The 22,930-nt window shown below is 53.5% G+C and overlaps 1 protein-coding gene and 2 pseudogenes across 1 annotated transcript in view; all 3 read right to left on the reverse strand.

Moving 5' to 3' along the window:
• Positions 1-244: 244 nt before the first annotated feature.
• LOC125109847 (ral guanine nucleotide dissociation stimulator-like) overlaps positions 245-22,930 on the reverse strand; it is a 33,793-nt gene continuing 11,107 nt past the window's right edge. The window contains exons 7-12 of the mRNA XM_047746955.1: positions 3,024-3,093; positions 2,336-2,407; positions 1,808-1,882; positions 1,171-1,203; positions 673-794; positions 245-498 (exon numbers count right to left, since the gene is read on the reverse strand). Of these exons, the coding sequence (XP_047602911.1) occupies positions 462-498; positions 673-794; positions 1,171-1,203; positions 1,808-1,882; positions 2,336-2,407; positions 3,024-3,093 (409 nt within the window). The 3' untranslated portion in view covers positions 245-461. The remainder of the gene's footprint in view (positions 499-672; positions 795-1,170; positions 1,204-1,807; positions 1,883-2,335; positions 2,408-3,023; positions 3,094-22,930) is intronic.
• On the reverse strand, positions 4,398-9,503 carry LOC125108432 (uncharacterized; annotated as a pseudogene).
• On the reverse strand, positions 18,120-21,624 carry LOC125108439 (ral guanine nucleotide dissociation stimulator-like; annotated as a pseudogene).

Here is a 22,930-nt window from a genome sequence, read left to right on the forward strand (position 1 = left end):
GATTTGGAGGGGCCACCAGTAGGTAGTGAGGAGGGCTGGCTCCTCTCCTTCCTGCCACATTGAATAGCTGCTGACTCTGTAAGATTTCTGGGTTCAGGAATGAATAAGAGAGTCTGTACACGTTGTACATTACTGAAGGAAATAAAAGAACCAAACACACACGTGGGCTGGAAGAGGAGAAATTAAAACCTTTTTTTTTTTTTTGTAACAAAACTTTAATCCCAAGGGTTTTCATTCCTTTTTGTTAAATACCAACCCTTTAGTTATATTAAATATTGCCCCCAGCCCACAAAAAAAATAATTCTGTAGGTGAGAGGAAGGGGTGTTGAGCAGCAGATGGGGCTCGCGCACCACAAGGAGCCCAGGGGCCGAGGGGCAATCCTTGCTCGGCCAGTGGCCATGGGTTCAGCTCTGATGGTGGCTGTAGCCAGTTGTCCTGGTGCTTGTGTTCTGCTGGCCAGCTAGGACCGCGGCTCCAGCTGGCAGGACAGGATGTAGCTAAGGACAGAGGGACACCTGTGAGTTGAGCAGCAGCTGGCATTCAGGAGTCCCTCCCAGGGTTTTCCCACAGCTGGTGTCTGGCTGCCCAGGGAGCCCTAGAAGAAGGATCCCAGGCGGGGCCAGCAGAAAGAGTCCACCCCGCCCCTCACCCAGCTCCTGAATGGGCCTCACCTGTCATCCTCGCTGAGCCTCTCCACAGCCCAGAACCAGGCCGTGAATGGATGCTGGGGCTCTAGGCAGTAATTCTCTGCCGCCGCCTGGAGCAGCATGATGTCCGTGAGGACTCGGTATTCCTGGGCCGGGAGAGAGGCACAGGATGCACACCGAGCCTGGGTGGGGAAGCTACAGGGCCAGGTGAGGGCTGAGCAGCGGGACAGGGGACGGGTCCTGGGTCTTGGTACACAGGACCACCCTCCTGCATGCAACTTCATGCGGTCCCAAACTGTTCTCAGAGGCTAGTAGAGTCAGCCCCTCCTCCGGGAAGTTCTCCTTGATGCCTTTCTGGATCCCTACTGACTGACTAGATGGGTCTTGCACTTCATTCTTAGCAACGTGTCCCAGGAAATGGGAGATGGAGGGGAGTGGATGGAGCCAAGGAATGTTCTTCCCAGGGGCGTCTCTGATAGGGGCTACCTCCCCTTCCCTAGAGCCAGGGCTCCATATGCTCACCTTATTCTTTTTGCAGTGGTTGATCTCATTGCCCTGGAAAGCAGACAACCATTGTCCTTCAGAAAGAGGCCCCTGGTCAGTCCCAGCACCTTACACCCACCCCTTCTGAGGCTGCGTGTAGGCCAGGACACAGGAGGGGGCCGCTGAGACACACACAGTGAGACTGGGGTTAGGGCAAGCCCTGGGGTGCAGAGAAAGGAAGACTGGGGGCTGGTGAAAGGGCTCCAGGTCGGCACCCTGCAGCACCACCCTCTGTGGTGATAGGAGGGAGCGGCAGACGCCTCAGGCAGGCAGGGCCTGCTGGGCTCCTGAAGTGTGGCTGATGGGCAGGGTCCTGACTTCACTCTCCCCGACAGGCAAGCTCTGAGGGAGAGACTACGGCCCATGCACACAGAGCGCATGCAGCTTCACCTTCAGGATGCGCTGGTGCCTCCCCAGTCTTAGGCACCCGTCTAGGTGCAGGCTCCCTTCCCTCAGCACTGAGATGGGCAAGAGACCCCAGTTCCCAGGGGCGGCTGTGAGGCTGTGGGCAAGGGAGGATTCCGAAGGACTCAGAGCTCAGGGCTCAGTCCGGGGACTCTCTGCTCCCTGTCCTCAGGACTCTGGTCCCTCCTCCACAATCCTCAGGCTCACCCACCTCCAGGTAGTCCTCCATTGCAGTATCCAACATCACCAGGTCAGTGAGGAAAGTGCCAAGGTATGGGACGACACCCTGTGTCATGAGGGGTACGTTTGGGATGAGTCCCTGCTCTCTGGTGCCCACAGGGTCCCTCCCCGAAAAGCCTTCAGCGTCCTGGCCCACCCCACTTTCCCACATGGAAGGGCCTAGGACCCTTAGTTGCTTCCCCTCGATTCGCTTTCCCCTCACCCTCCCAGAACATCAGACTCCTCCGAATCCTGTCCAGGCGGCCTGCTTTTTGGAACTCAAAAATCAGCAGGGTATGGAGCCCTGGGCCCCTCCCTCCCCAGCCACCAATCCATTCTCTCCCCAGCCTGCTAGACTCCTTCCTCCTGGTCACCAGGAAAGAAGACATTGAGGAACTGTGGCGACAGGAGTTGGAGCTGGAGTCGCATGCCCCACCTGTCCTGATCTGGAGGCTTGTCGCCCTCAGGGAGGAGCCCCTCTCCCCTGGCCTTGGAGGCCCTGTCCCTCAGGCACACTCACCTTCTTCGGCAGCCCCTTCCACGCTTTGTGCAGCTGCCTCACCAGGGTGGCAAGTTTATTCGAGGGCCGCTCCTAGAGGGCCAAGGACAAGGTCCTTGAGAGCAGAATAGCCTCAGTCCCCTTGCGCCCACCGTCGGTGACTTCAGAGCCTAGACATCCGACCTACGTCTGCTGATACGCTCCATTCATTCTCCTGAAGCATGCCACGAGTCCTTCTAGAACCATCTCAGCTCCCCCATTCAGTCCATGGGACCACAGGACCTGGAGCTTGGAGCCTGGCCTCCCTGAGCCTGTGTTCTCCTGGGCAGAAGGGAGAACTCCACCTACCTCCTATGGTCTCCTGAGCACTCAGGATCCTCTTACGATCATCCTTTTTGTGGCCCCCAACCCATCCCCACTCCATCTGTGAGCAGGGGCCTGTCCTCTGGGCTGTCCGCGTTCATGTGGGCCCCCATGTGGACCATCTCGATGGGCACGTAGAGACCTGAAATCTAGCCTAGGGAGTCTGGATGGGCAGCAGCAGCTTGTCGCAGCCCCAGGGGGAATCTTCAGCCCAGGCTGTCAGCACATTCATGCCAAAGGCTTCTGCTCCCCGAGGAATGCTTCAGGGCATTCCCTACCTCATCCACACAGGATCATGCCTCCTCACACCCCTCCTGTCCTACTAGCCCTGCACCTTCCGTGCTACCTTGATGAGTAGTTCCCTGCCCTGGGGGTTGTCTTCTCTGCAGAGCTTTTTGTATGTTTGGAAGCTCTTCCTGAAGAGAGGGAAAGAAGTGAGGCTCAGGGGAGGCATAACGTGGCAGGGTGGAGTGCGAGTCCCCTTTCTTGGAGAACCCTCACATGTCCAGCGGGCTGGCTGAGGGCTTGCTCTGGGCTGCTCTGAGCACTGGGGTCTTCGTAGGACGTGGGAGGGAGTTCTCCGGGGGTCCCCCTGGGCGTCCCTTCCCAGCTTAATTGAACAGCTCGGTTTGGGTGGGGTTTGGGTTGAACCGTGGGCAGAGAGTTCAGTGGTTGCCAAGTCACCATGTGGAAATAGGGATTTCAGCTCAGGCCAGGGTGGGGCATGGAGGAAATTGGATTTCTCAAGTAGGAGGCATGGTGGCCTGTTCCCCAGGAAGGCTGAGAGAAGCCGCCCCAGGCCCAGGTCCTTTGGTCAGAGTTTGCTGCCTCCCAGGAGGTCCAAGCTGACTGAGGGGGAAAAGGACAGGCCTGTGGGAGATCCCGCCTCCAACCTGGTCCCTCCCTGGAGACAAGCCTACTCACCTGGAAACGTTGTCCCATGTCCTCTTCAGGCGGTGAATGGGGACACTCTGCAGAGCTGCAAGGATGGCATGCAGGGAGGAGTAGTTCCCCAGGATCTGACAAACCTGGGGGAGGGAAGAGTAGGAGCTGTCAGTGGGAGAGCAGGAGCCCTAGATGCTCGAGAGCCTCAGTGCCCCCCTGAGCTTCCGGCTCCCCCATGGATGAAGCTGATGTCCAGGGAGCTGCAGAAGGGCCCAGGTCAGCCCTAAAGAGGGACACTGCTGGCTGGAGGGAGGATTTTCCCTCACGGCAAAGGAGGAGTCACGTAGGAACTGAGGGTGCCAACGTTGGGCCATGCCCCCGGGAGGAAGAGCCTAGGGAACACAGGTCTTAGAGCAGGGCCTTCAGCCCTGAGAAGGGAGCAAGACAGAAGAGCAGTTCCTGAGGCTCAGGAGAGCGTCAGGGAGCTGGGCCTCCCATAGCATACCTTGGCCACCCGGATCCAGTGGTCCACCACCACGGCCCTGTCCCGGGCTGTCATGCTTGGGTTGCCAAGGCACGTGGTGACGATGCAGCTGGCCACGGCATTGAACTGGGCGATGGTGGCCCGGACTGTGGGTGCCAGGTGCTCGTTGCCAGGCCTGTTCCTCCGGGACCAGACCGAGCCCAGGCACTGATGGGGCACCACCTTCTTGAATAGCTCCTAGGGGACAGGGGGAGGTTTGTTGAGCCACACACATGTTCGCACATGCAAGACTCATGTCCTCGGGAGGGGTCCCAGGTCAGAGCTGGAGCTCAGGCGGCTGCGAATGTGGCCTGAGCCTGCTTAGAGAGCCTGGATTTCCTGCCACTCTTCTTCTCCGAGGGAAGCCAGTGCAGGATGCCCCAGGAGCCAAGAGAGGCAAGGGAAGGGAGGAAGGCGTGTGCACCCAGATCATTCCATGTCCAGGGGGCCGCTCCAGGTGGTGCTCCCAAGGGGGCATCTCCTCCTCCAAATGCTCATCCCTGCGGTCCCTGTCTCCTTTCAGGTGCCTGTTCTCACCTGGTGGCTGAAAGCATGGCTTTCCGTGTCTAGCCTGTCCTTCCGGACACATCAGATGCCTAATCCAGGTTGAGGGCGCTCAGGCTCCCAGGCAGATGGGTGGGCGACCCATGGACATGACTGCACACAGGGAGCGGCCCTCCTCCCCGCGAGGGACCAGAGCCTTCCCATGTATGGTCTCTCGGTTCTGACTCATTGCATCTATGTGGTACCTCTGCCTCAGTCCTTCTCAGTGCCTGTCTCCACAGTCCGCAGCTGGACAGTGAAAGCTCAGGTCTAAAAACCCTGATGGGTTTCCACGGTTGGTTAGGGCTGCAGCTGAGATCTGGCCCTATATTACAGGAGTCCACGTCAGGGGAAAGCCGGTATAGGGCAGCTGAGAGCAGAAGAAAAGCCGGCCCTGCCCTCCTACCCTGGGGGCCCAGCTGCTCACCGCATCCATGTAGGTGAGCTGCTCTGCCACCAGCTTGGGAGGGAAGTCCAGGAGGTCAGGTTCCTTCTGTTTGAGCCGGTTCTTGGGTTGGCAGGACGCCTCTGCGGCTGGAGTGGGCTAAGTGGCACCTGAGACAGCTGGCGTGCCAACTCCCGGGCAAGCCAATGGCCCAGCTGTCTGTGCCTCAGGACCCAGCGAGCACTGATAACATAGGAGCCCCTGTTCCAGTTCTGGAGCGGCCGGTGGAGGGCAGGCTGGCTCGGACCCTGAAGGTGATGGCTGATGCAGAGCCAGGGTTGCCTCTCGCTCCACGGGAGGCTCTTTGGCCGGCTCAGCTGCTGGAACGCGTCGCATAGCCGACACGGGGGTGGGAGTAAGGGAAAAATTCAGCCACATCACTGACACTCCATGTGCCTTTCCCTACACAGGACAGATCCCATGGCCTTCCAAGGAATACCCAGCCCATGAGCCCCATCCCAGATGTCCTTCCCAGCTTGCAATGCCCCTTACCCTCCGCCTCAGCCTCTGTGAGCTTCAGAAGTTCGCGCTGCCTCAGCAGAATGGGGGCATGGGTGTTCAGGTCCCGGTCATGCCACGTGAGGTGCACATAGGCCTCCTTGACTTCCACATGGGCACTGTGCAGGGAGGGACTGCCTGATATCCTGCCGTGTCTGCTCAGACCAGGTTCCCAAGATGGGACACAGAGTGCTGGGGAAAGTCATATGTGGAGCAGAGTCAGAGACCTCGCCTTTCCTTGCCCACGCTACTCCCACAGCACCATTCTTTCGGTGTGGGCCCCACGGAATGGCCCCGGCCCACTTGCAACCCCTCTGGAGCTGTCCTTGCTGACTGCTGACCAGGTGGGATGAGGGACCTCTCATAAGTCTGTCACTTGGCCCCTCAGTCATGCATCCTCCATGCAGACCAGTATCTGGGCTTTGGTTGGAGGCCAATGGGTGCATGGTCTGGACCCCACACTTTCTGTCCTTGGCCCCACGCATGGTGGTCAGCGAAGGTAGATATGGATAGGGGCAGACGGAGCAAGAACGGACCATCCAAGGGATGGCTGTTGTAGGCACCAACTCAGCCCACAATGGGCTCTGCTTCCCAGAGAGCTTGGCATCCCGTCCACACCTCTCTTGGACTCTTTGGCTTCTTCCGAGGAAGCCGCCCCACTAAGCTCTCCCGTGGAAATCAAGAGTTCTGGGAGATCCATGGTTCTGAACATCCCTCGCCAGCAACAACCCCTGTTGTCTCCCACCCTGCTCTGTGGAGCCAGCAGGACCTCCTCTGGCACCCAAAGACCTGTCCTGTTCTTCCTTGATCGTAGAGTGCATCCTCATGGTCCCAATAGAGGTGGATCCATTCATCCCTAGACTAGGTCACAGAGATGCCCCATGTGATGAACGCCAGACATGCGTGCTTAGCATGTGGAGAGTACCTATCTGACCCTCGGACGAGAATGGAGACCCAGACATTGTCTATACTTTACCCATTCACTGCTCTTGGTGACTAGAGAGTGCCTGCCTTCCTAAGGTGCTTAAGATCCACGATGGAATGAAATCATCCCAAACAAGACGTTGCGAATCCTGAGTGGCCCTTGGGCTGCTCTGCCTGCTCCCAGTGTCCCCTTGATCTGGGCACATAAAGGACCAGAGTCAGGACCAGCTAGATGGCATCTCAGAGGTCCTTTGCCTGTAGGAACGCTGCCGGCTTTCCGTTCCCTTTCCATAGACTCAGAAGGACCACAAGCCTGTGACGGTTGAGCCTGAACGCATCTTCCCTGGAGAGAGAAAGGTTCAGTGGGAAGATGCCCAGCATGTCCAGCAGCTTTCTACAGAGCCTGGTCCCAGAGAAGCGCGTGCCATGTTTCCTCCCATGACGTCCTGCAGTCGCCCTATGAGGTTCATCCTCTTAGCACCCCCACTTTTCAGGATAGGAAAGGGAAGGTCAGAGAGGTGCAGTGACATTCCCAAGACATACAACTAGTAGATGGAAGGCTCCCCCTTGTGCTGGCTATGGGGTGGGCACTCACCTAGTGAACTGCTGATCCAGGACGTGCTGGGCTGACGTGAACATCTGATAGATGGAGCACATTGTGGTGAGGTTTGAGAGGCTTCTCTCCGGGAAGGATAGCAGCAGGGAATGTCTGCATTTCTGCACTGCGCCTTCTCTGAGTGCCAGCATCGTGCAGGCCTCGTCCAGGGACAGGGATGATGCCTTTTCCAGCAGGCAGACAAGGGGGCGGGGCGGGGGGCAACGTAGTCAGCTTCAACGCTGTGAAACACCAGGAAGAGCAGGGTCTGGAGCATCCTCCCATCCCTTTGGGAAATTGTGCAAGACGACGAGGGACTTGAGTGCCCACCCAGAAAAAAAGGTTCTAGGCTGAAAACCTCCAACCAAGTTCCAAAGGACCCATCTAGGTTTAAATGGACTGGTGACTTCGACATGTGCTGTTAGCTGGACAACAATAGCATGTCTGTCTCTTCCTAGCCTGTATGAAGAGCTGTATGTATGTATGCCTTGGAGTCATGAGGAAGGAGCCCTACTGTCGAGAGGAGAAAAGAGAGGCTGAGAATCTCCAAGGCTGCTCAAGATCATCAGCGTTGGGCCCAAGGTCTGTCCAAAGCATGGGCTGGATGGCATTTCACCTATGCTGCTGAGACTCGGCCTGTTGCTGTCAGGGGCAGAAAGGTTCAGGGGAAAACCACCTTCCTTGGCAGGCCCCAGGGCAGCCAGTTGTGTCTAGTCTGGGTTCTGGCCTGGCCCTGATCATCTCTGGGTCCTGAGACTGGCCGTGAACCTGGGCCCGTTCTCACCCCAGACCAGCACAGGATGTTGGAGGCCTGTGGTCCCTGCTGCTTGTCAAGGGAGATGGAGTAGCTGAAGCCTTGCAGCAGCTCATGCCAGATGTCCTGGGTGGAGCTCAGAAAAGACAGAGCCAGCTACCTGGGCCAGGAGGCTTCAGAGGCCTTCCACCCAATCTTTGGGTCTAAGTTCTGGCAGGTGGAGCGACCCAAATCATCTGTGAGGACCCTTAAGGTGCCCATTCCTTGCAGCATTGCTGGAATGGCAACCAAATGGAGGCACGTCAAGTTCCAGCAGCCTTGCACTGTGGCAGACCACCTCCTTTATGGGGGACTGTGAAGACCTAGAGGGAAACAGCCTGTGAACTGGTGGACCTCCTAGCATTCGATGTGTTCTGAGAGACGATACGTTCCAAAAAGACCTGTAGAATGGCTTGATCCCACCGGCCCTTTTGTAGGTTCAATCACCCTATCTGGTATGAGGATTTAGAAGGCCGTGGGCCAGTTCTCCAGAACCCAGCTGGGTTCTCCACAGGTTAGCTGGCATGAGGAGGGAAAATCGTAAAACCAGTGGGAAAAGGCAAAGATACTCATGGCTTCGTGAAAAGCAACACAAGGCCAAAGGAAAGAAAACAAAACAACCGCCCTCCAAACCACGGAAAACATTCACTCGATTCTCTACCAGTCCCACATAGGTGAAGAGTGTCTTCCTCCCTTACCCATAGCTGGTGGCAGACGTGCGCAGGTGTGGGTTACTTTGGGGTGGGGCCTGTGGGATACTCAAGTGGAAACACTCTGGGAAGGCCCCAGGTTTGTCCCCATAGTTGCGTGGGGGCCCTGGGTATGGAGAAGCTTCTTCCTATTCTCACCTCAGAGCAGCACTGATCCTGGGTGGCCTGGGACACCTGACCCTTGTCCAGCGAGTTGGAGTCGTTGAAGTCCCCAGCCAGCTCATTCACAGTCTCTGGGGTGCAGCTCTGAAAATGCAGTGTCCCATAGACACAGGGCCAAGAGCCATTAGCAGCCTCCCGGGACATTGCCACCAGGGGACACCCCCACTAGACATCGTGTTCTCCAGTTCAGTCTAAGAGGGATGGCTGAAAAGACATCGAGCAAGGAGGTAGCCAGAGGACACTCTAAGGCTCATGACTACCATGACCTGGGGTATGAACATGACAGATGGCTCCAACCTCCAACACCAGGCAACTTGCTTCTGCCCAGGAAGGGCATGTCCCTCATCCCGTCCCCACTTCTAAAACACACACACACACACACACACACACACACACACACACACTCACACACAGAGAGAGAGAGAGAGAGAGACACGCACACCCACACAGTAAGGGGCAAGTGGTGTGGGCGGGCTGAGGTGGGACCACAGTTGTTGCCGGCTCTCCAGTGGGCTGCCCAGAGCTGCCTCGTGTTACCTGTTGGTGTCTCCCGCCCCATGACCAGAAGCTTTGGAAAAGAGGGCTGAAGCGCTGTCTGCAACTGCAGTAATGTCTCCGGCTCTGGGCTCCCCTGGGCCCAGCGCCCCTGGAAGTAGGAAGACAACAACTGAACATCGTGTTCTGTCGAAGGTCTCCACTCAAGTGCGCTGGAGAGCAGGTTGCCCTTTGAAAGTGGGTGCCTGGCTACCAGAGTTCTAAGTTCATTTGGGGCCTCTCATGAAGGATGTGAGGTCACCCTTTCAGGATTCTAATACCTGGGGCCCTTTGTTCAGTCACACCTCTCCGCAGCCCCTTCAGTTGACTCTTGACCTCTCTTCCCTGAGACTGTACACAATGAGCCAAAAATGCCAGAGGCACCATGCTCTGGAAATGGCACTCGGGTCCTCCCTTTCAGGAGACAGAGCTGAAGTCAGACCTTTGTTCTCTTTCCTTTCCCACTTCTGTGTCCTCAGTCATGGGGTGTCTCTCCTAGTGTCCACATTCCCAACCTGCATAGTGGGGACCAGGGAGAATCTACTTCCTTGGGACATCTTGGGGTGTATGGAGATCGTATTTGTGGTATGTGCATGATGGTATCACGGGAATCAGAGGCACACATTGAAGGCCAGAAGAATTGCAGGAAGGGGTGGCACTTGGCCTGGGGGAACGCTCGGAGGAGGCCTGGGTCCCGGCTTTGTGTTGTTTTGGAACCGTCCCTTCCCCTCTTGGCGTCATTAAAATGGGGCACCATGATAGGGTGGAAATGTATGAAGATGCAGACTTTGTCATCCCCGGTAGTGAAACGGTTCAGTTGTTTCCCACATAGATTTAGAATGAGACCTCTTTCCCTCATTCTGGTCTATGAGGGGAGCAGCCTTCGCAGTGGCTCCCAGGGATCGTGACCTGTGGTGGAGGCATCACTCTGCAATTCTGGGTGGTAGGCGAGTGGCTTCTGAGCCACGGGATGTACTCAACGTGATGAAATAGCATGGCTCGTGTTTCTCTAGATGTCATGCAAAGAGTTTCGCACTTCCTAGTTACTTTTCTCCTGTTCCACTTCTCCCTTGTTGCCTTTTTCTTCCCTGACTCTGAAGCGAAAATCAAGCCCAGATGGTTGGGGCTGCCATCCATCGAGGCTCACAGTGCCAGGAACGGAGGCAGTGGCAAGGCCAACATGTGCCCAGAAACTCAGATTCTGAGTCGAATGGTTCCCCGAATGATGGGTGCTAACTTGGGGGAACATCCTCTGCTAGTCCAGCCTCGGTCACGACCACGAGCTCAGAAGTATGGTGATGTTGAGGAAGCATGCGAAATTGTGCCTCCATTCCTCTTCTGCAACAACTGTGGGGCATTCAGTCTATGCATTGGAAGATGCAGGGTATTGGGGCAATGCCGTTCCAGAGGGACAAGAGATCGCTATCTGTCTCCCAGGCCTGAGGCCCTCTCCCTGCCTTCCTCACTACCCTCTGCTCTGCTCCCAGTTGCTCTCCAGCCACACTGGATGCCTCTTTCATCTCCTCAGGCCAACCCAGCTTCTGGTAGTGAGGCTCTAAGGCAGAGGTGCCTTCCTTCTTCACGACACAGGGCCACCAGACTTGTGCGGGACTAGCTCCCTTGTTTTCATTCTGTCCTCAGCACTGTCACCCTCAGTGAGGCCTTTCAGGCCTTTCTATCCAATGACTCTGCAGCCTTCTTTCAGAGCATTCTTCGTGTGTCACATGGAACGCTTGCTCTTTTCTTTCGCATGGCACCGTTTCGTGCGTTGGTCCGTCTCTCGACTGTGGGCTCCCTAAGGGAAGGAGCCCTAGGTATCTCCAGTGCCGTGCATGAGTCTACCAAGGTCCCGGGTCTAGGGGAGTGCTGGAGTGCAGAGTTTGTGAATGAATAATTGACATGGTCTTGGAGCCCACCTCCCCTTTTAAGCACCTAGATTGCATAGAGAAGTGCTACTCCAAGTTTCAAGCTGTTTCTGCACAGGAGAACAACCACAATGGCCTCAACCTGACTCTTCCTGCTCCATTTCCTCCAGCACTTCTGCCTGGGTACCAAGGACGGGGCATGCTTTGCATCCTGGTCTCCAGCTGTCCTGGGACTGCCCGAGGCAGCAGAAAGTCCAGCAAAGAGATGCTCGTTGTTTTTTCCCCCTTTGTTTCTTTGTTTCTTTTTCTTGAGTGTGGGGTGGTTAAGGAGTCCCACAAGCATGGGCTTTCCAGAGTCACAGGAGCAAAGGAGCACAATCTCCAGGCTCTAAGGGCAAGCACATGGATGACAGAAACCTCTCTGTCCTCCTTTTCTGTTCACTCCCACAGTGTCCTCTTTACTATTCCAGCACCCTCACATCAGCCAGAAGAGTGCTTCTGCACCCACCCCTATATGTGCCTGGGACAGCCCTGAAGGTCTCATGAAGACTAGTCTTGTCGCTGGGCCCCAGACACAGTGGCCAGTGCTCTCGCATTTTCCCAGAAGACATAAACACATGAGGAACTGGTAGGAAGAAAAGGTCCTCACCATGACTACCCATCTGAAAAATGCCACCAGGTGCATAATGGGATATCCCATCGCATCAGTTGGATTAGCTATCCCAGGGAATATCGGAGCTAACAAATGTCAGTGAGGATATGGAGAAAAGGGAACCCTTGGACACCATCAGTGGGAATGCACACTGGGACAAGTCATTGTGCAAAAAAGTATGGAGGCACCTGGGAAAAACAAAACCAACCAACCAACCAACCAACCAACAATCTACTGTAGGCTCCCAGCATTCCCCGTCTGGGAACATACCCATAGACATCCAAGGAATATGTCCAAGAACTCCCTGTACCCACCCCCATGTTCAAGAATCATTGTTTTCAACAGCCAAGACGAGGAAAACATTCGTGCCCTTTAGTGCTGACTGGATAAAGAAGCATTAGCCTATATAAGACGAGCCATAAAGAGAGGAAATCAGCCATGAGGAGAGGAAATCCTGCTAAGTGTGAAAATACTAACGGACTTTTTGTTTTTCTAAAGGTTTTTCTTTATTTATTGCTGAGAGAGAGAGAGAGAGAGATCACAAGTGGTCAGAGAGACAGGTAGAGAGGGGGTGGGAACCTTTTTCCTGCTGAGCATGTTCCAGAGTAGGTCTGCATCCCAGGACACTGACATCCTGACCTGAGCTGAAGGCAGAGGCTGAACCCACTGAGCCACTCAGGTGGCCAGAAATGGACTGCTCAAGCATTATGCCAAGTGAGTTAAGTGAGACCGGGGAAGGCACGTAACATCTGTATGTAGGTAGGGAGCTGTAGATAGAGAGATAATAGCTTAGACAGACAGATAGATAGATAGATAGATAGATAGATAGATAGATAAATTGGCAGATACATAGAAAGATAGATGGATAGATCGGTATTCTCGATAGATGATAGATAGATATTTTCCCCTTCTAGGTGGAATCTGAAACCAAGAAGTGAAAAGGAGAAAAGCGAACTCAGCAAAAGCCTTCAGATGGAAGGAACCAGAAGCAGAGGGCAGAGGGTGGGGCAGGGATGGAGTGAATCGTGGAAAGGTACAAACTTCCAGTTTTAAGAGAAAGATGTAAGAGGGAGGTCGTGTACAACCGTATGACTACAGTTCATACTGCTCTATGGCGTGTTAGAGAGGTGTTGAGAGAGCCCATTTGGAGAGAGCTCATCACACAAAGAAGAACCTTTCGTTTCTTTGCTCTTGCCTTTCTCTTTCTACCTCTAAGAGAGGATGGCGGTGGACTCAACTTATTCTGGTAATCCTTTTAGGGCCTAGGAAAATGAAATCATTGTGTTGTGCAGCTGAGATGTGCACAGTGCTCAATGTCAATTCTTTCAGTACAACTGGGGCCAAAAATAGTTTACTATTCCTAAGGAGCCTCAGGCAAGTTGACTTGGTAAAGGAATGACACGTAAGCAAAACTGGAAACGGCAGAAGCTAAAGTCAGTAGATTACGATAGGCATAGGAACGTCCAAGCCTCTTGCATCAACAATGGGTTCTGAGTGGAAAAAAATCAGTGAAGGAAAAATCAAGCAGATGAAGGAGAATGTTCAGTTTGGGTTCTGTTTCAAAACATGATCGAGGACTAACAGGTCTCAAGAAATTAACTCTGAAAAATGCCTTCTCACATGAAGTTGTCCCGGGTGGGGCAATTCTGTTTTTCAACCTCGAAGTAGGCACAGAAGGACAACATTTTGTTGGCTCCATGTTGTCTCAAGGAAAATGGCGGAAGTGGAATGCCTGAGAGAGGACCTACCTGGAAAGGGTATAAAGGGCCAGATGAAATGGTCCTGTGTTCATTTCTCCATCTTTGCAGCTTTTCAGTGTAATTTATTTTGAGGTCGTGAAGTCCATGAAGTTCACGGAGTACATTCTAAATGTCTTAAAAGCATTAATGCCTTTGCCCAAGCTCCCTGGAACCCACCTTCCCATCTCATTGCGTCTTGTCCATCTAAACCTCTTTCGCATGAGTCAGACTCTTCCCATGAGCGCCTCCTTCCAGCCCTTGGCAAACACCATTTTACTTTCTGTCCTTTGGAATCTACTTTAGGTAGGTCCTAAGAGTGGAGTCAAAGTTGGTATCTTCATGCATACTCCTCTCACTTAGCATACTCTCCTCAGCGTTCGCCCATGGGGTGGCACATGTCAATGTTTTCGTCCTCTTTACAGAATGTATACTGTCCCAACATCTGTATATACAACATCTGTTCCTCCCTGGACAGATCCTTGGATTGCGTTCATGGGTTAGCTTTTAGGAACGATGCTGCCATGATAAGGTGTGCTCAGATAAGTCTCCAAGACCATACTGTTCATTAATGTGGGTATCTAGCGCAGAAGGGCAAGTTCTAAAACACATGGTAATTTTAAAGTTGATTTTTGAAAAACATTTTATTTATCCATTTGTCAGCGTGAGATAGCGGCATGCAGAAGCAGGAGAAGTGGCAGGCAGAGCAGGCAGGGGAGAAGCAGGCTCCCGGCTCAGCGAGGAGCCTGATGCGGGACTCCATCCCAGGATCCTGAGACCGTGACCTGAGCCAAAGGCAGACACTCAACAGACTGAGCCACCCAGGCGTCCCACTAAAGTTGATTTTTGTGAAGAACTGCCATACTGAGTTCACCAACCATGCCCTTCAACATTCCTACCACACACAATCAGCAAAGTTCCTACTTCTCTATATCTTTGCCATCGCTTGATCTTTTCCTTTCTCCCAAGTCTTTGTTTTGTTTTGTTTTGTTTTTTCCTATGGGGAGTCAACCTCATGGATGCGTAATGGTATCTCATTGCTTGTTCTAATTAGGATTTCCCAAAGAAATCATGATGGGAACTATCCTTTGCAATTTCCTTCCATGCGTATAGCTTTGAGGTTATGTCTCTTCCCCATTTGTCCATTCACACATCACATTTGATTTGTTTTTCTGTTGTTGTTGTTGTTGTTGTTGTTGTTGTTTTTGAGTTTCTGGGATCTCTAGATATTGTGGATATTGAGAACCTGTCAGATCCATGGTTTGCAAACATGCTCTCCCGACTTCTGGACTGTGCTTTCCCTTGGTTGATAGTGTCATTCAGGTCACAAGGATTTTAAGTATTCTGAATGTCGAGTGTGTGAGTTTCCTTTTCTTTTCCATCCTGTGCCTTGCAGGTCGTATCCATGAAATCGTTGCCCAATCCTGTTTTGTGAAGCTGAGGAAGATGAATGCCGCGGAGCTCGGAATTCAGAGATGAAACAGGATCATTGGTGGAGGCAGGCAGCAGCATGAACTGGTGACGCACAGGCCTGATGCTGGGGTGCCGACCAGATGCGATGGTGCGAGGATAGGAATAGGTACGGTGGGCGAGCAGGAGCCGTGTACTGGAAATGATACCCTGCCCATTTGGGGCACCACCTGTGTGGTGATGGGAGCAGTGAGACCTAGGACTGGACATGTCCCCAAGCTCAGCCCTTCTTCAAAGGGAGCCTTTTATTGCACCCTGCTCCAGTCCTGTTTGAAGGGTTTCTTAATCCGACGAGGGACATAGACTTCTTCCACGACAAAGGGTGATGATAGTGGTGTGGTGACACCTGTCTCCGAGGAACGTCTCCTCCCTCTATCGTGAGCCACTGTGACAGGAGCCACTGTCTGGAGTCAGTCGCCAAGAAGGTTCGAATGCCTGAGGATGCTGGAGCAGCCTCCAAGAGGGACCAGTCTGTCATTGCCATGCTGAGCTGAATTCAGGTAAGACCTTTGTGCCCCTGTTGTGTGTTCCCAGTTCATGGTCCCGTAGTTCTGCAGGTTCTTCTATGGGAGAGAGGGCAGGGCCATGTCTGAAGGTGAGCTGGAGAGCTCTCACACCTCCACGACTGAGATGGAGACTCTGCCCCTAGTCATCCCACAAGTGAACAAAGGGATGGACGTCATCCAGCAGCCAACTTCCAGCCACTAGTATTCATGCCACCTTTCTGGAAAACTTGTAGTGAGGCCCTTGTAAAGGATGGAGGGGGCACACCTGTAGTAACTCCTGTGGCACAGAGGGATATTACCTGCTTGGGGTGAGTCACCTTGAAGAAAAAAAGTGTTAGCCCCCCTGTCAAGAGTGCTCCGCAATGACTGGAAGGGCATGAGGACTGCAACTGGTGAAAGAAAGCCTGTTTGAAAACCTCTTTAGGGCTGAAAAAGGTAGAGTGTCCTGAGAATTGCCTCCTCGTGAATAGGCTATGTCATTTCTTTGGTTGAGGGAAGACAAGAAATCATTCTGTAATTTCCACATTGAAAATCAAGAAAACACAGTACCTTTGATTTTATTTTCTTGTTCTTGGTGTTGTTGTTGTTGAAAGTCAGTAAGCTACCATACAGTACCTCATTAGCTTCCGAGGTAATGCCCAATTATTCATCAGTTGCGAATCACCCCCAGTGCTCATCCCATCGTATGCCCTCCTTTATGCTCCTGCCCAAATTGCCCCATACCCCCACCTACCTGCCCTCCAGCAACCCTCTGCTTGTTTCTTAGGTAAGAGCCTCTCATCCTTTTTCTCCCTCTCTGGTGGCTTCCCATTCAGTTTTCCCTCCCTTCCCCTGTGATTATCAAATGGCTTCACTCATAGGTGGAACTTAAGACCCAGGCAGGGCTTTCTTTCAGTGATGTTATTTTGTATCTTTCCATGTTTGAGCACATTTCCCTTTTCCTGAGAAATGACCCATTCCAGCGATATGTCCATTGTGTCTGGAGGGACGGGGGTTCTTCACTCTTGCTCAGTGAGTTGGGATCCTGAATCGTGTGTCAAGAGAAACTCCTCTGTGTTACTGTTCAATTGGTGCCATTGCGGGGCCTCCGTTTCCTTCTTTGTGTTATCCTACCACCCCCCCCCCCCTTTTTTCTTAAGAGTCTGTGTGTCTGGATAGAGGTATTCCTATCCTTGTTTCCTTTGGCATCCATTTGCATGACAGATGCTTCCCCTCTGCTCAGTTTACATCTGTGTTTTGGTCTTCCAGGTCAGGTGATTTCCCTATTTCAGATAAGTGATTGGAACATGGGTGTGTCACGTGGTGGATCTTGGAAACCAGAGACTTCAGCACCACCTGGACCTAACAGTCCCCTTGGCCAGCAAGGAGACTGTGGGAATCTGTGGTTAACATATGAACATTTATCCTGGCAAAAGTGTACCAATCTCGGCTCCATCAGTCCCCAGCCAGGGAGCAGTGGCTACCATGGGTCTGACCAAGTGGCTGGGGCCTGGAGGGTACTGCTTCCTTATCAAGAACTGTGTAAGAAAATGCAGGAAGGCTGGACATCCTAGCTCCTATGTCAGCATAGATGTGAATAGAGCCAGGCCCAGCTGTGGCCCTAAATATACACCTCCCGGTTTCTTATTTTCCCCAGCAGATCCATAAAGAGCAGGGAAACAGAATCCAGAGATCATAGACAACGATCCCAGGAGGATTCCAATCTTCATAAAGCATGAACCTGGAGAGCCTAAAGGGAAACTGAGGATGGAATGTCCTGTCTGCCCTTATTCCATTGACAAAATATCTTCCTCGGGTTTTGTGTCTTCCACAAGCGGGACTGGATCTCTTTACATATTTTTCCTCACTTAATGCTAATGCAATTCCAGAGACTGAACTCGACAACTCTCCGTTCCAAATACTGGGTCCAAACCAACACAAACACAGGCACAAACACCATATCCCAAATGAAAGAAGACATAGTCCTCCTTGCTTTAGAGTGGAGAAAAGCAGCCCCTCTCCTTGGCACCACATAGTTCTGGAGAGCGTAAGCCACGCTCATGGACTCTCCAGTTCAGTGTTTGTTGCCTTCCTGGGGAAGGACCTCCAACCTCTCCATCTAGGAGTCCTGAGGGCTGTCTCTGCTGTTGGCTCAGATGCCTGACACTGAAATAAACCTGTCTTCTGAGGAAAGGGGATTTGGAGGTACCACCTGTAGCTAGAGAGGAGGGATGGCCCTTCTTCTACCTGCAACTTTGAAAAGCTGATGAGTCTTTAAGATTTTTGGATTAAGGAAGCAATAAGAGAGTCTCTACATGTTACACAGTACTGTAGGAAGTAAAAGAACCAAGGCACACTCATGGGCTAGAAGAAGAGAAAAATATAAACCATTTAAATATATTAAATATTGCTGCCCCCACAATAAGTCATTATTTGAGAGAAGTGGTATTGTGCAGATGTGGCCCATGCAGCACAAGTACCCCAGCTGCCGAGGGGGAATCCTTGCTCGGGTACTGGCAATGGGTTCAGCCCTGTTGTTGGCTGTGGACAGTTGTTCTGGTGCTTGTGTTCTGCTGGCAGGACAGGATGTAGCTAGGGACAGAGAGACAACTGTGTGTTGAGCAGCTTGCATTCAGGAGTCCCTCCCTGGGTTTTCCCACAGCTGGAGTCTGGCTCACCAGCAAGGAGGCCTGAGGCTGCCCAGGGAGCCCTTGAAGAAGGACTCCAGGAGGGGCCAGCAGAATGAGTCCACCCCGACCCTCACCCAGGTCCTGAATGGGCCTCACCTCTCATCCTCGCTGAGCCGCTCCACAGACAGAACCAGGCCGTGAATGGATGCTGGGGCTCTAGGCAGTAATTCTCTGCCGCCGCCTGGAGCAGCACGATATCCGAGAGGACTCGGTATTCCTGGGACGGGAGAGAGGTACAGGATGCACACCGAGCCTGGGTGGGGAAGCTACAGGGCCAGGTGAGGGCTGAGCAGTGGGACAGGGGACCGTTCCTGGGTCTTGGCACACATGGCCACCCTGCTGAATGCAACTTCATCTGGTCCCAAACTGTTCTCAAAGGCAAATAGAATTAGCCCCTCCTCCAGTATGTTCTACTTGACGCCATTTCTAGATCCCTACTGACTCACTAGATGGGCCTTGCACTTCTTTCTTAGCATCTTATCCCAGGAAATGTGAGGTGGATGGGAAGGGATGAAGCAATGGAATACTCTTCCCAAGGGCGTCTCTGACAGGGACTGCCTCCTCTTCCCTACAGGAAGTGCCATTTATTCTCACCTTATTCTTTTTGGAGTGGTTGATCTCATTCCCCTGTAAAGAAGACAACCATTTTTCCTTAGAAATAGCCCCTGGTCAGGACTAGCATCTTACACACACCCCTCCTTAGGCTACTTGTAGGCCAGGACACAGGAGGGGGCTGCTGAGACACAAACAATGAGACTGGGGTCTAGAGCAAGTCCTTGGTTCCAGAGAATGGAAGATTTGTGATCCTTAGTAGGGCTCCAGGTCTGCACCCTGCAGCACAACATTCTGGGGTGACATAAGGGAGCTGCAGAAGACTCAGGCAGGAAGGGGTTTACGGGTTCCTGACCTGTTGCTGATGTGCAGGATCCTAACTTCACTCTTCACCACAGGCAATCTCTGAGGCATTTCCTCCTGCCATCAGTCTGATGCTCCCATCCAAGGGAGGAACTGGATGTCAGGCCTCTGGGATCTAGAACCTCAACACCCAACCTAGGGTTAGGGTTTGGTCCTGTGAAAATGGCAGGCCTGATGTGCCATTGCGGAGTCAGGCTCTCTGGAGGGCTGAGTTGAGGGTGTTGCTCTGGCAGACCGCCAGGCTCCCAGATTGTGGTGTGGGGGTCCTCGGATGGCGTGGGTGGCTTTAGGGGGCATGGAGGTTTCTCCCACGAGGAGGGTTCTGCCCAGGGCCAAATGGCAGAGTTTCCAAGTGGGTGGCACCCAGAGTCCTGTGTTGTGAATACAGGGTCCCCAATCTGGAGGGCTAGGGTCCCAGGCCTCTGGGGACGGAAGCCTGAACACCCAACCTAGAGTTAGATTTATGTCGTAGGGGCATGGCAGCCCCAATTTGCTGGCGCTGTGGTGACCCATCCCAAGGCCTGAGTGGAGAGAACATGTCGGCAGGACCATGAGACTCCAGGTTCCTGGTCCTTGGGCGTGCCTGAAGTGGGGGTGCCCTCAGGGAGGCATGCAGGTTTCCCCTGCTCTGCGGGTTCAGCACATTTCCTAAGGGCAAGGTTTCCTCCTGGGATCACGAGACATTATGGGGTGCAACTCATGGGTCCCCCATCTGGGTTGATCAGCCATTGGAGTATGGAAGCCTGAACATTCAACCTGGGCTAGGTTAGGGTTAGTGTTAGGCTTAGGCTTAGGGTTAGGTTGATGTCTTCAGGACAAAGGCATGTCAGATCTGCCAGCACAGAAAAGGGCTCACCCAAGGGCTGAGTGGAGGGCGGGAGTCAGGAGGGTAATCAAAGCCTGAGCTTTTGGCCTGGAGGGGCAAAGATGGTGGGAACACCCCCAGGGGAACATGCTGCTTTCTACCGCTCTGAGGCTATGAGCTAGTAGCCATTAAAACAGTTTCCTCCTGGCTGAGATGCTCAGTCCTGTCGTCAGTCTGATGCTCCCATCCATGGGAGCAATTGGGTGTCAGGCCTCTGGAGTCCAGAACTTGAACATGCACCGTAGTGTTAGGGTTTGGTCCTGGGAGAATGCAGACACGAAGGGCCAGTGCGAAGGCAGGCTCCCTGGAGGGCTGAGTTAGAGCATTTTTCAGGAAGACCGTCAAGCTGTGTGATTGTGGTCAGGGGGTCCTTGGAAGGTGTTGGGTGGCATGATGGGTCTTGCCTGTTTCTCCCATCCTGAGCATCCTTCACAGGGCCAAATGGCACAAGTGCCTCCTGGGTGGCACCCAGGGTCCTGCATTGTGAATAAGGACTCACCAAACTGGAGGGCTACCAGACCAGGCCACTGGGGACAGAAGCCTGAATAACCACCCTAGATTAGGGTTAGGCTGACGGGCCATGGCAGGCCCAATCTGCCTGCACTCTGGTGGCCTCTCCCTATGGCTGAGTTGAAGGCTTGTGTCTGCAGGATCGTCAGACTCCTGATTTGTGGTCCTGGTGGGCACCTAACGAGGATGTGGCCCAAGGGATGCATGCAGGTTTCTCTCACTCTGCGGGTTCGGCTCATGTCTAAAGGGCGTGGTTTCTTCCTGGGATCAAGTGCAAAGGTGGGGTGCAGCTCAGGCCTCTCCCATCTGGAGACTTCAGGAACCAGGCCTCTGAGACCAGAAGCCTGAGCACCCAATGTGGGCTGTGGGTTAGGTTTAAGGTTAGGGTTAGGGTTAGGGTTCGGGTTCTCTCTTAGGGACAAGGCATGTGGGATCTGGCAAGACAGATATGGGCTCACCCAAGGGCTGAGTTGAGGACGGGACTCAGGAGGCTCCTCAGACCCTGGGGTTTTGGCCTGGAGGTGCATAGATGGAGGGAATGTCCTCAGGGGAGCCTGCTGGTTTCTTGCGCACTGAGGGTATTAAATAGCACCGAATGAAATGGTTTCCTCCTGGCTGAGAGCCTCAGTCCTGCCATCAGTCTGATGCTCCCATCCAAGGGAGGAACTGGGTGTCAGGCCTCTGGGATCCAGAACCTGAACACCCAGCCTAGGGTTAGGGTTTGGTCCTGTGAGAATGGCAGCCTGATGTGCCATGTGGAGTCAGGCTCTCCGGAGGGCAGAGTTGAGGGCGTTGCTCTGGCAGCCCATTCACACAGAGTGCATGCAGCTTTGCCTTCAGGAAGCTCTGGTGCCTCACCGGTCTTGGGCACCTGTCTAGGTGCAGACTCCCTTCTCTCAGCACTGAGCTGGGCAAGAGACCCCTGTTTACATGGGTGGCTGTGAGGCTATCGGAGGAGAGGTTTCCTAAGAACGCAGAGCTCAGAGCTCACTCAGTACAAGGACACTCTGCTCCCAGTTCTCTGGACTCTAGTCCCTCTTCCATAATCCTCAGGCTCACCCACTTCCCGGTAGTCCTCCATTGCAGTTTCCAACATCACCAGGTCAGTGAGGAAAGTGCCAAGGTATGGGATGATACCCTGTGTCATGAGGGGTAGGTTTGGGATGAGTCCCTGCTCTCTGGTGCCCACAGGGGCCCACAGGGACCCTCCCCTGAAAAGGCTTCAGCATCCTGGCCACCCTAGCTTCTCCCATGGAATGGACGCTTAGTTGCTTCCCCTCAATTCCCTTTCCTTCACCTCCTCAGAATATTAGGCTCCTCCTGATCCCCTCCAGGGCCCGCTTTTTGAACTTTGAAAATCACAGGGTATGGAGCCCTGGGTCCCTCCCAGCCACAAATCAATTCTGTACCCAGCCTGCTCAGCCTCCTCCTGGTCATTTGGAAAGAAGATATTGAGAAAATCTGGCAACAGGAGATGGAGCTGGAGTCGCATGACCTTCCTGTCCTGATTTGGAGGCACCCAGCATTCATGGAGGAGCTCTTCTCCTCTGACCTTGGAGACCCTGTCCCTCAGGCACACTCACCTTCTTCAGCAGCCTCTTCCACACTCTCTGCAGGTGCCTCATCAGGGTGGCAAATTTATTCTAGGGCTTCTCCTGGAGGGCCAAGGACAAGATCCTTGAGAGCAGAATAGCCTCAGTCCCCTTGCACCCACCATCTTTGACTTCAGACCTAGACATCTGACCTGCATCTGCTGACACCAATGCTACATTACCCTGAAGCATGCCATGAGTCCTTCTAGAACAATCTGAGCTCCTCCATTCAGTCCACGTGTGACCTTGAGCTTGGAGCATCCCCGGCCTTAGCCTATTTTCTCATGGGCAAAATGGAGAACACCACCTACCTCCCATGGTCTCCTGAGGACTCAGGATCCTATTACGGTTATCATTGTTGTGGCCCACAACCAATTCCCACTCCATCTGTGAGCAGAGGCCTGTCCTCTGAGCTGTCCAGGTTCATATCGGCCCCCATGTGGACCATCTCGATGGACACAGAGACACCTGAAATCTCGCCTAGGGAGTCTGCATGGGCAGCACCCGCTTGTCCCAGCCCCAATGATAATCTTCAGCCCGGGCTGCCAGCACATTCATGCCAAAGGCTTTTGCACCCTGCGGAATGCTTCAGGCTATTCCCTACTTCATCCACACATGATCATGCCTCCTCACACCCCTCCTGTCCTTCTAGCCCTGCACCTTCCGTGCTACCTTGATGAGTAGTTCCCTGCCCTGGGGGTTGTCTTCTCTGCAGTGCTTTGTAAAATTGTGAAAGCTCTTCCTGAATAGAGTGAAAGAAGGCAGGTTCAGGGTAGGCATAATGTGGCAGGGTAGAGTGCAAGTCCCTTTTCTTGGAGAACCCCCACATGTCCACCAGGCTGGCTGAGGGTTTTCCCTGGG

The sequence above is a fragment of the Lutra lutra genome, chromosome 9, assembly GCF_902655055.1.
Source record: "Lutra lutra chromosome 9, mLutLut1.2, whole genome shotgun sequence".
NCBI classification, from domain to species: Eukaryota; Metazoa; Chordata; class Mammalia; order Carnivora; family Mustelidae; genus Lutra; species Lutra lutra.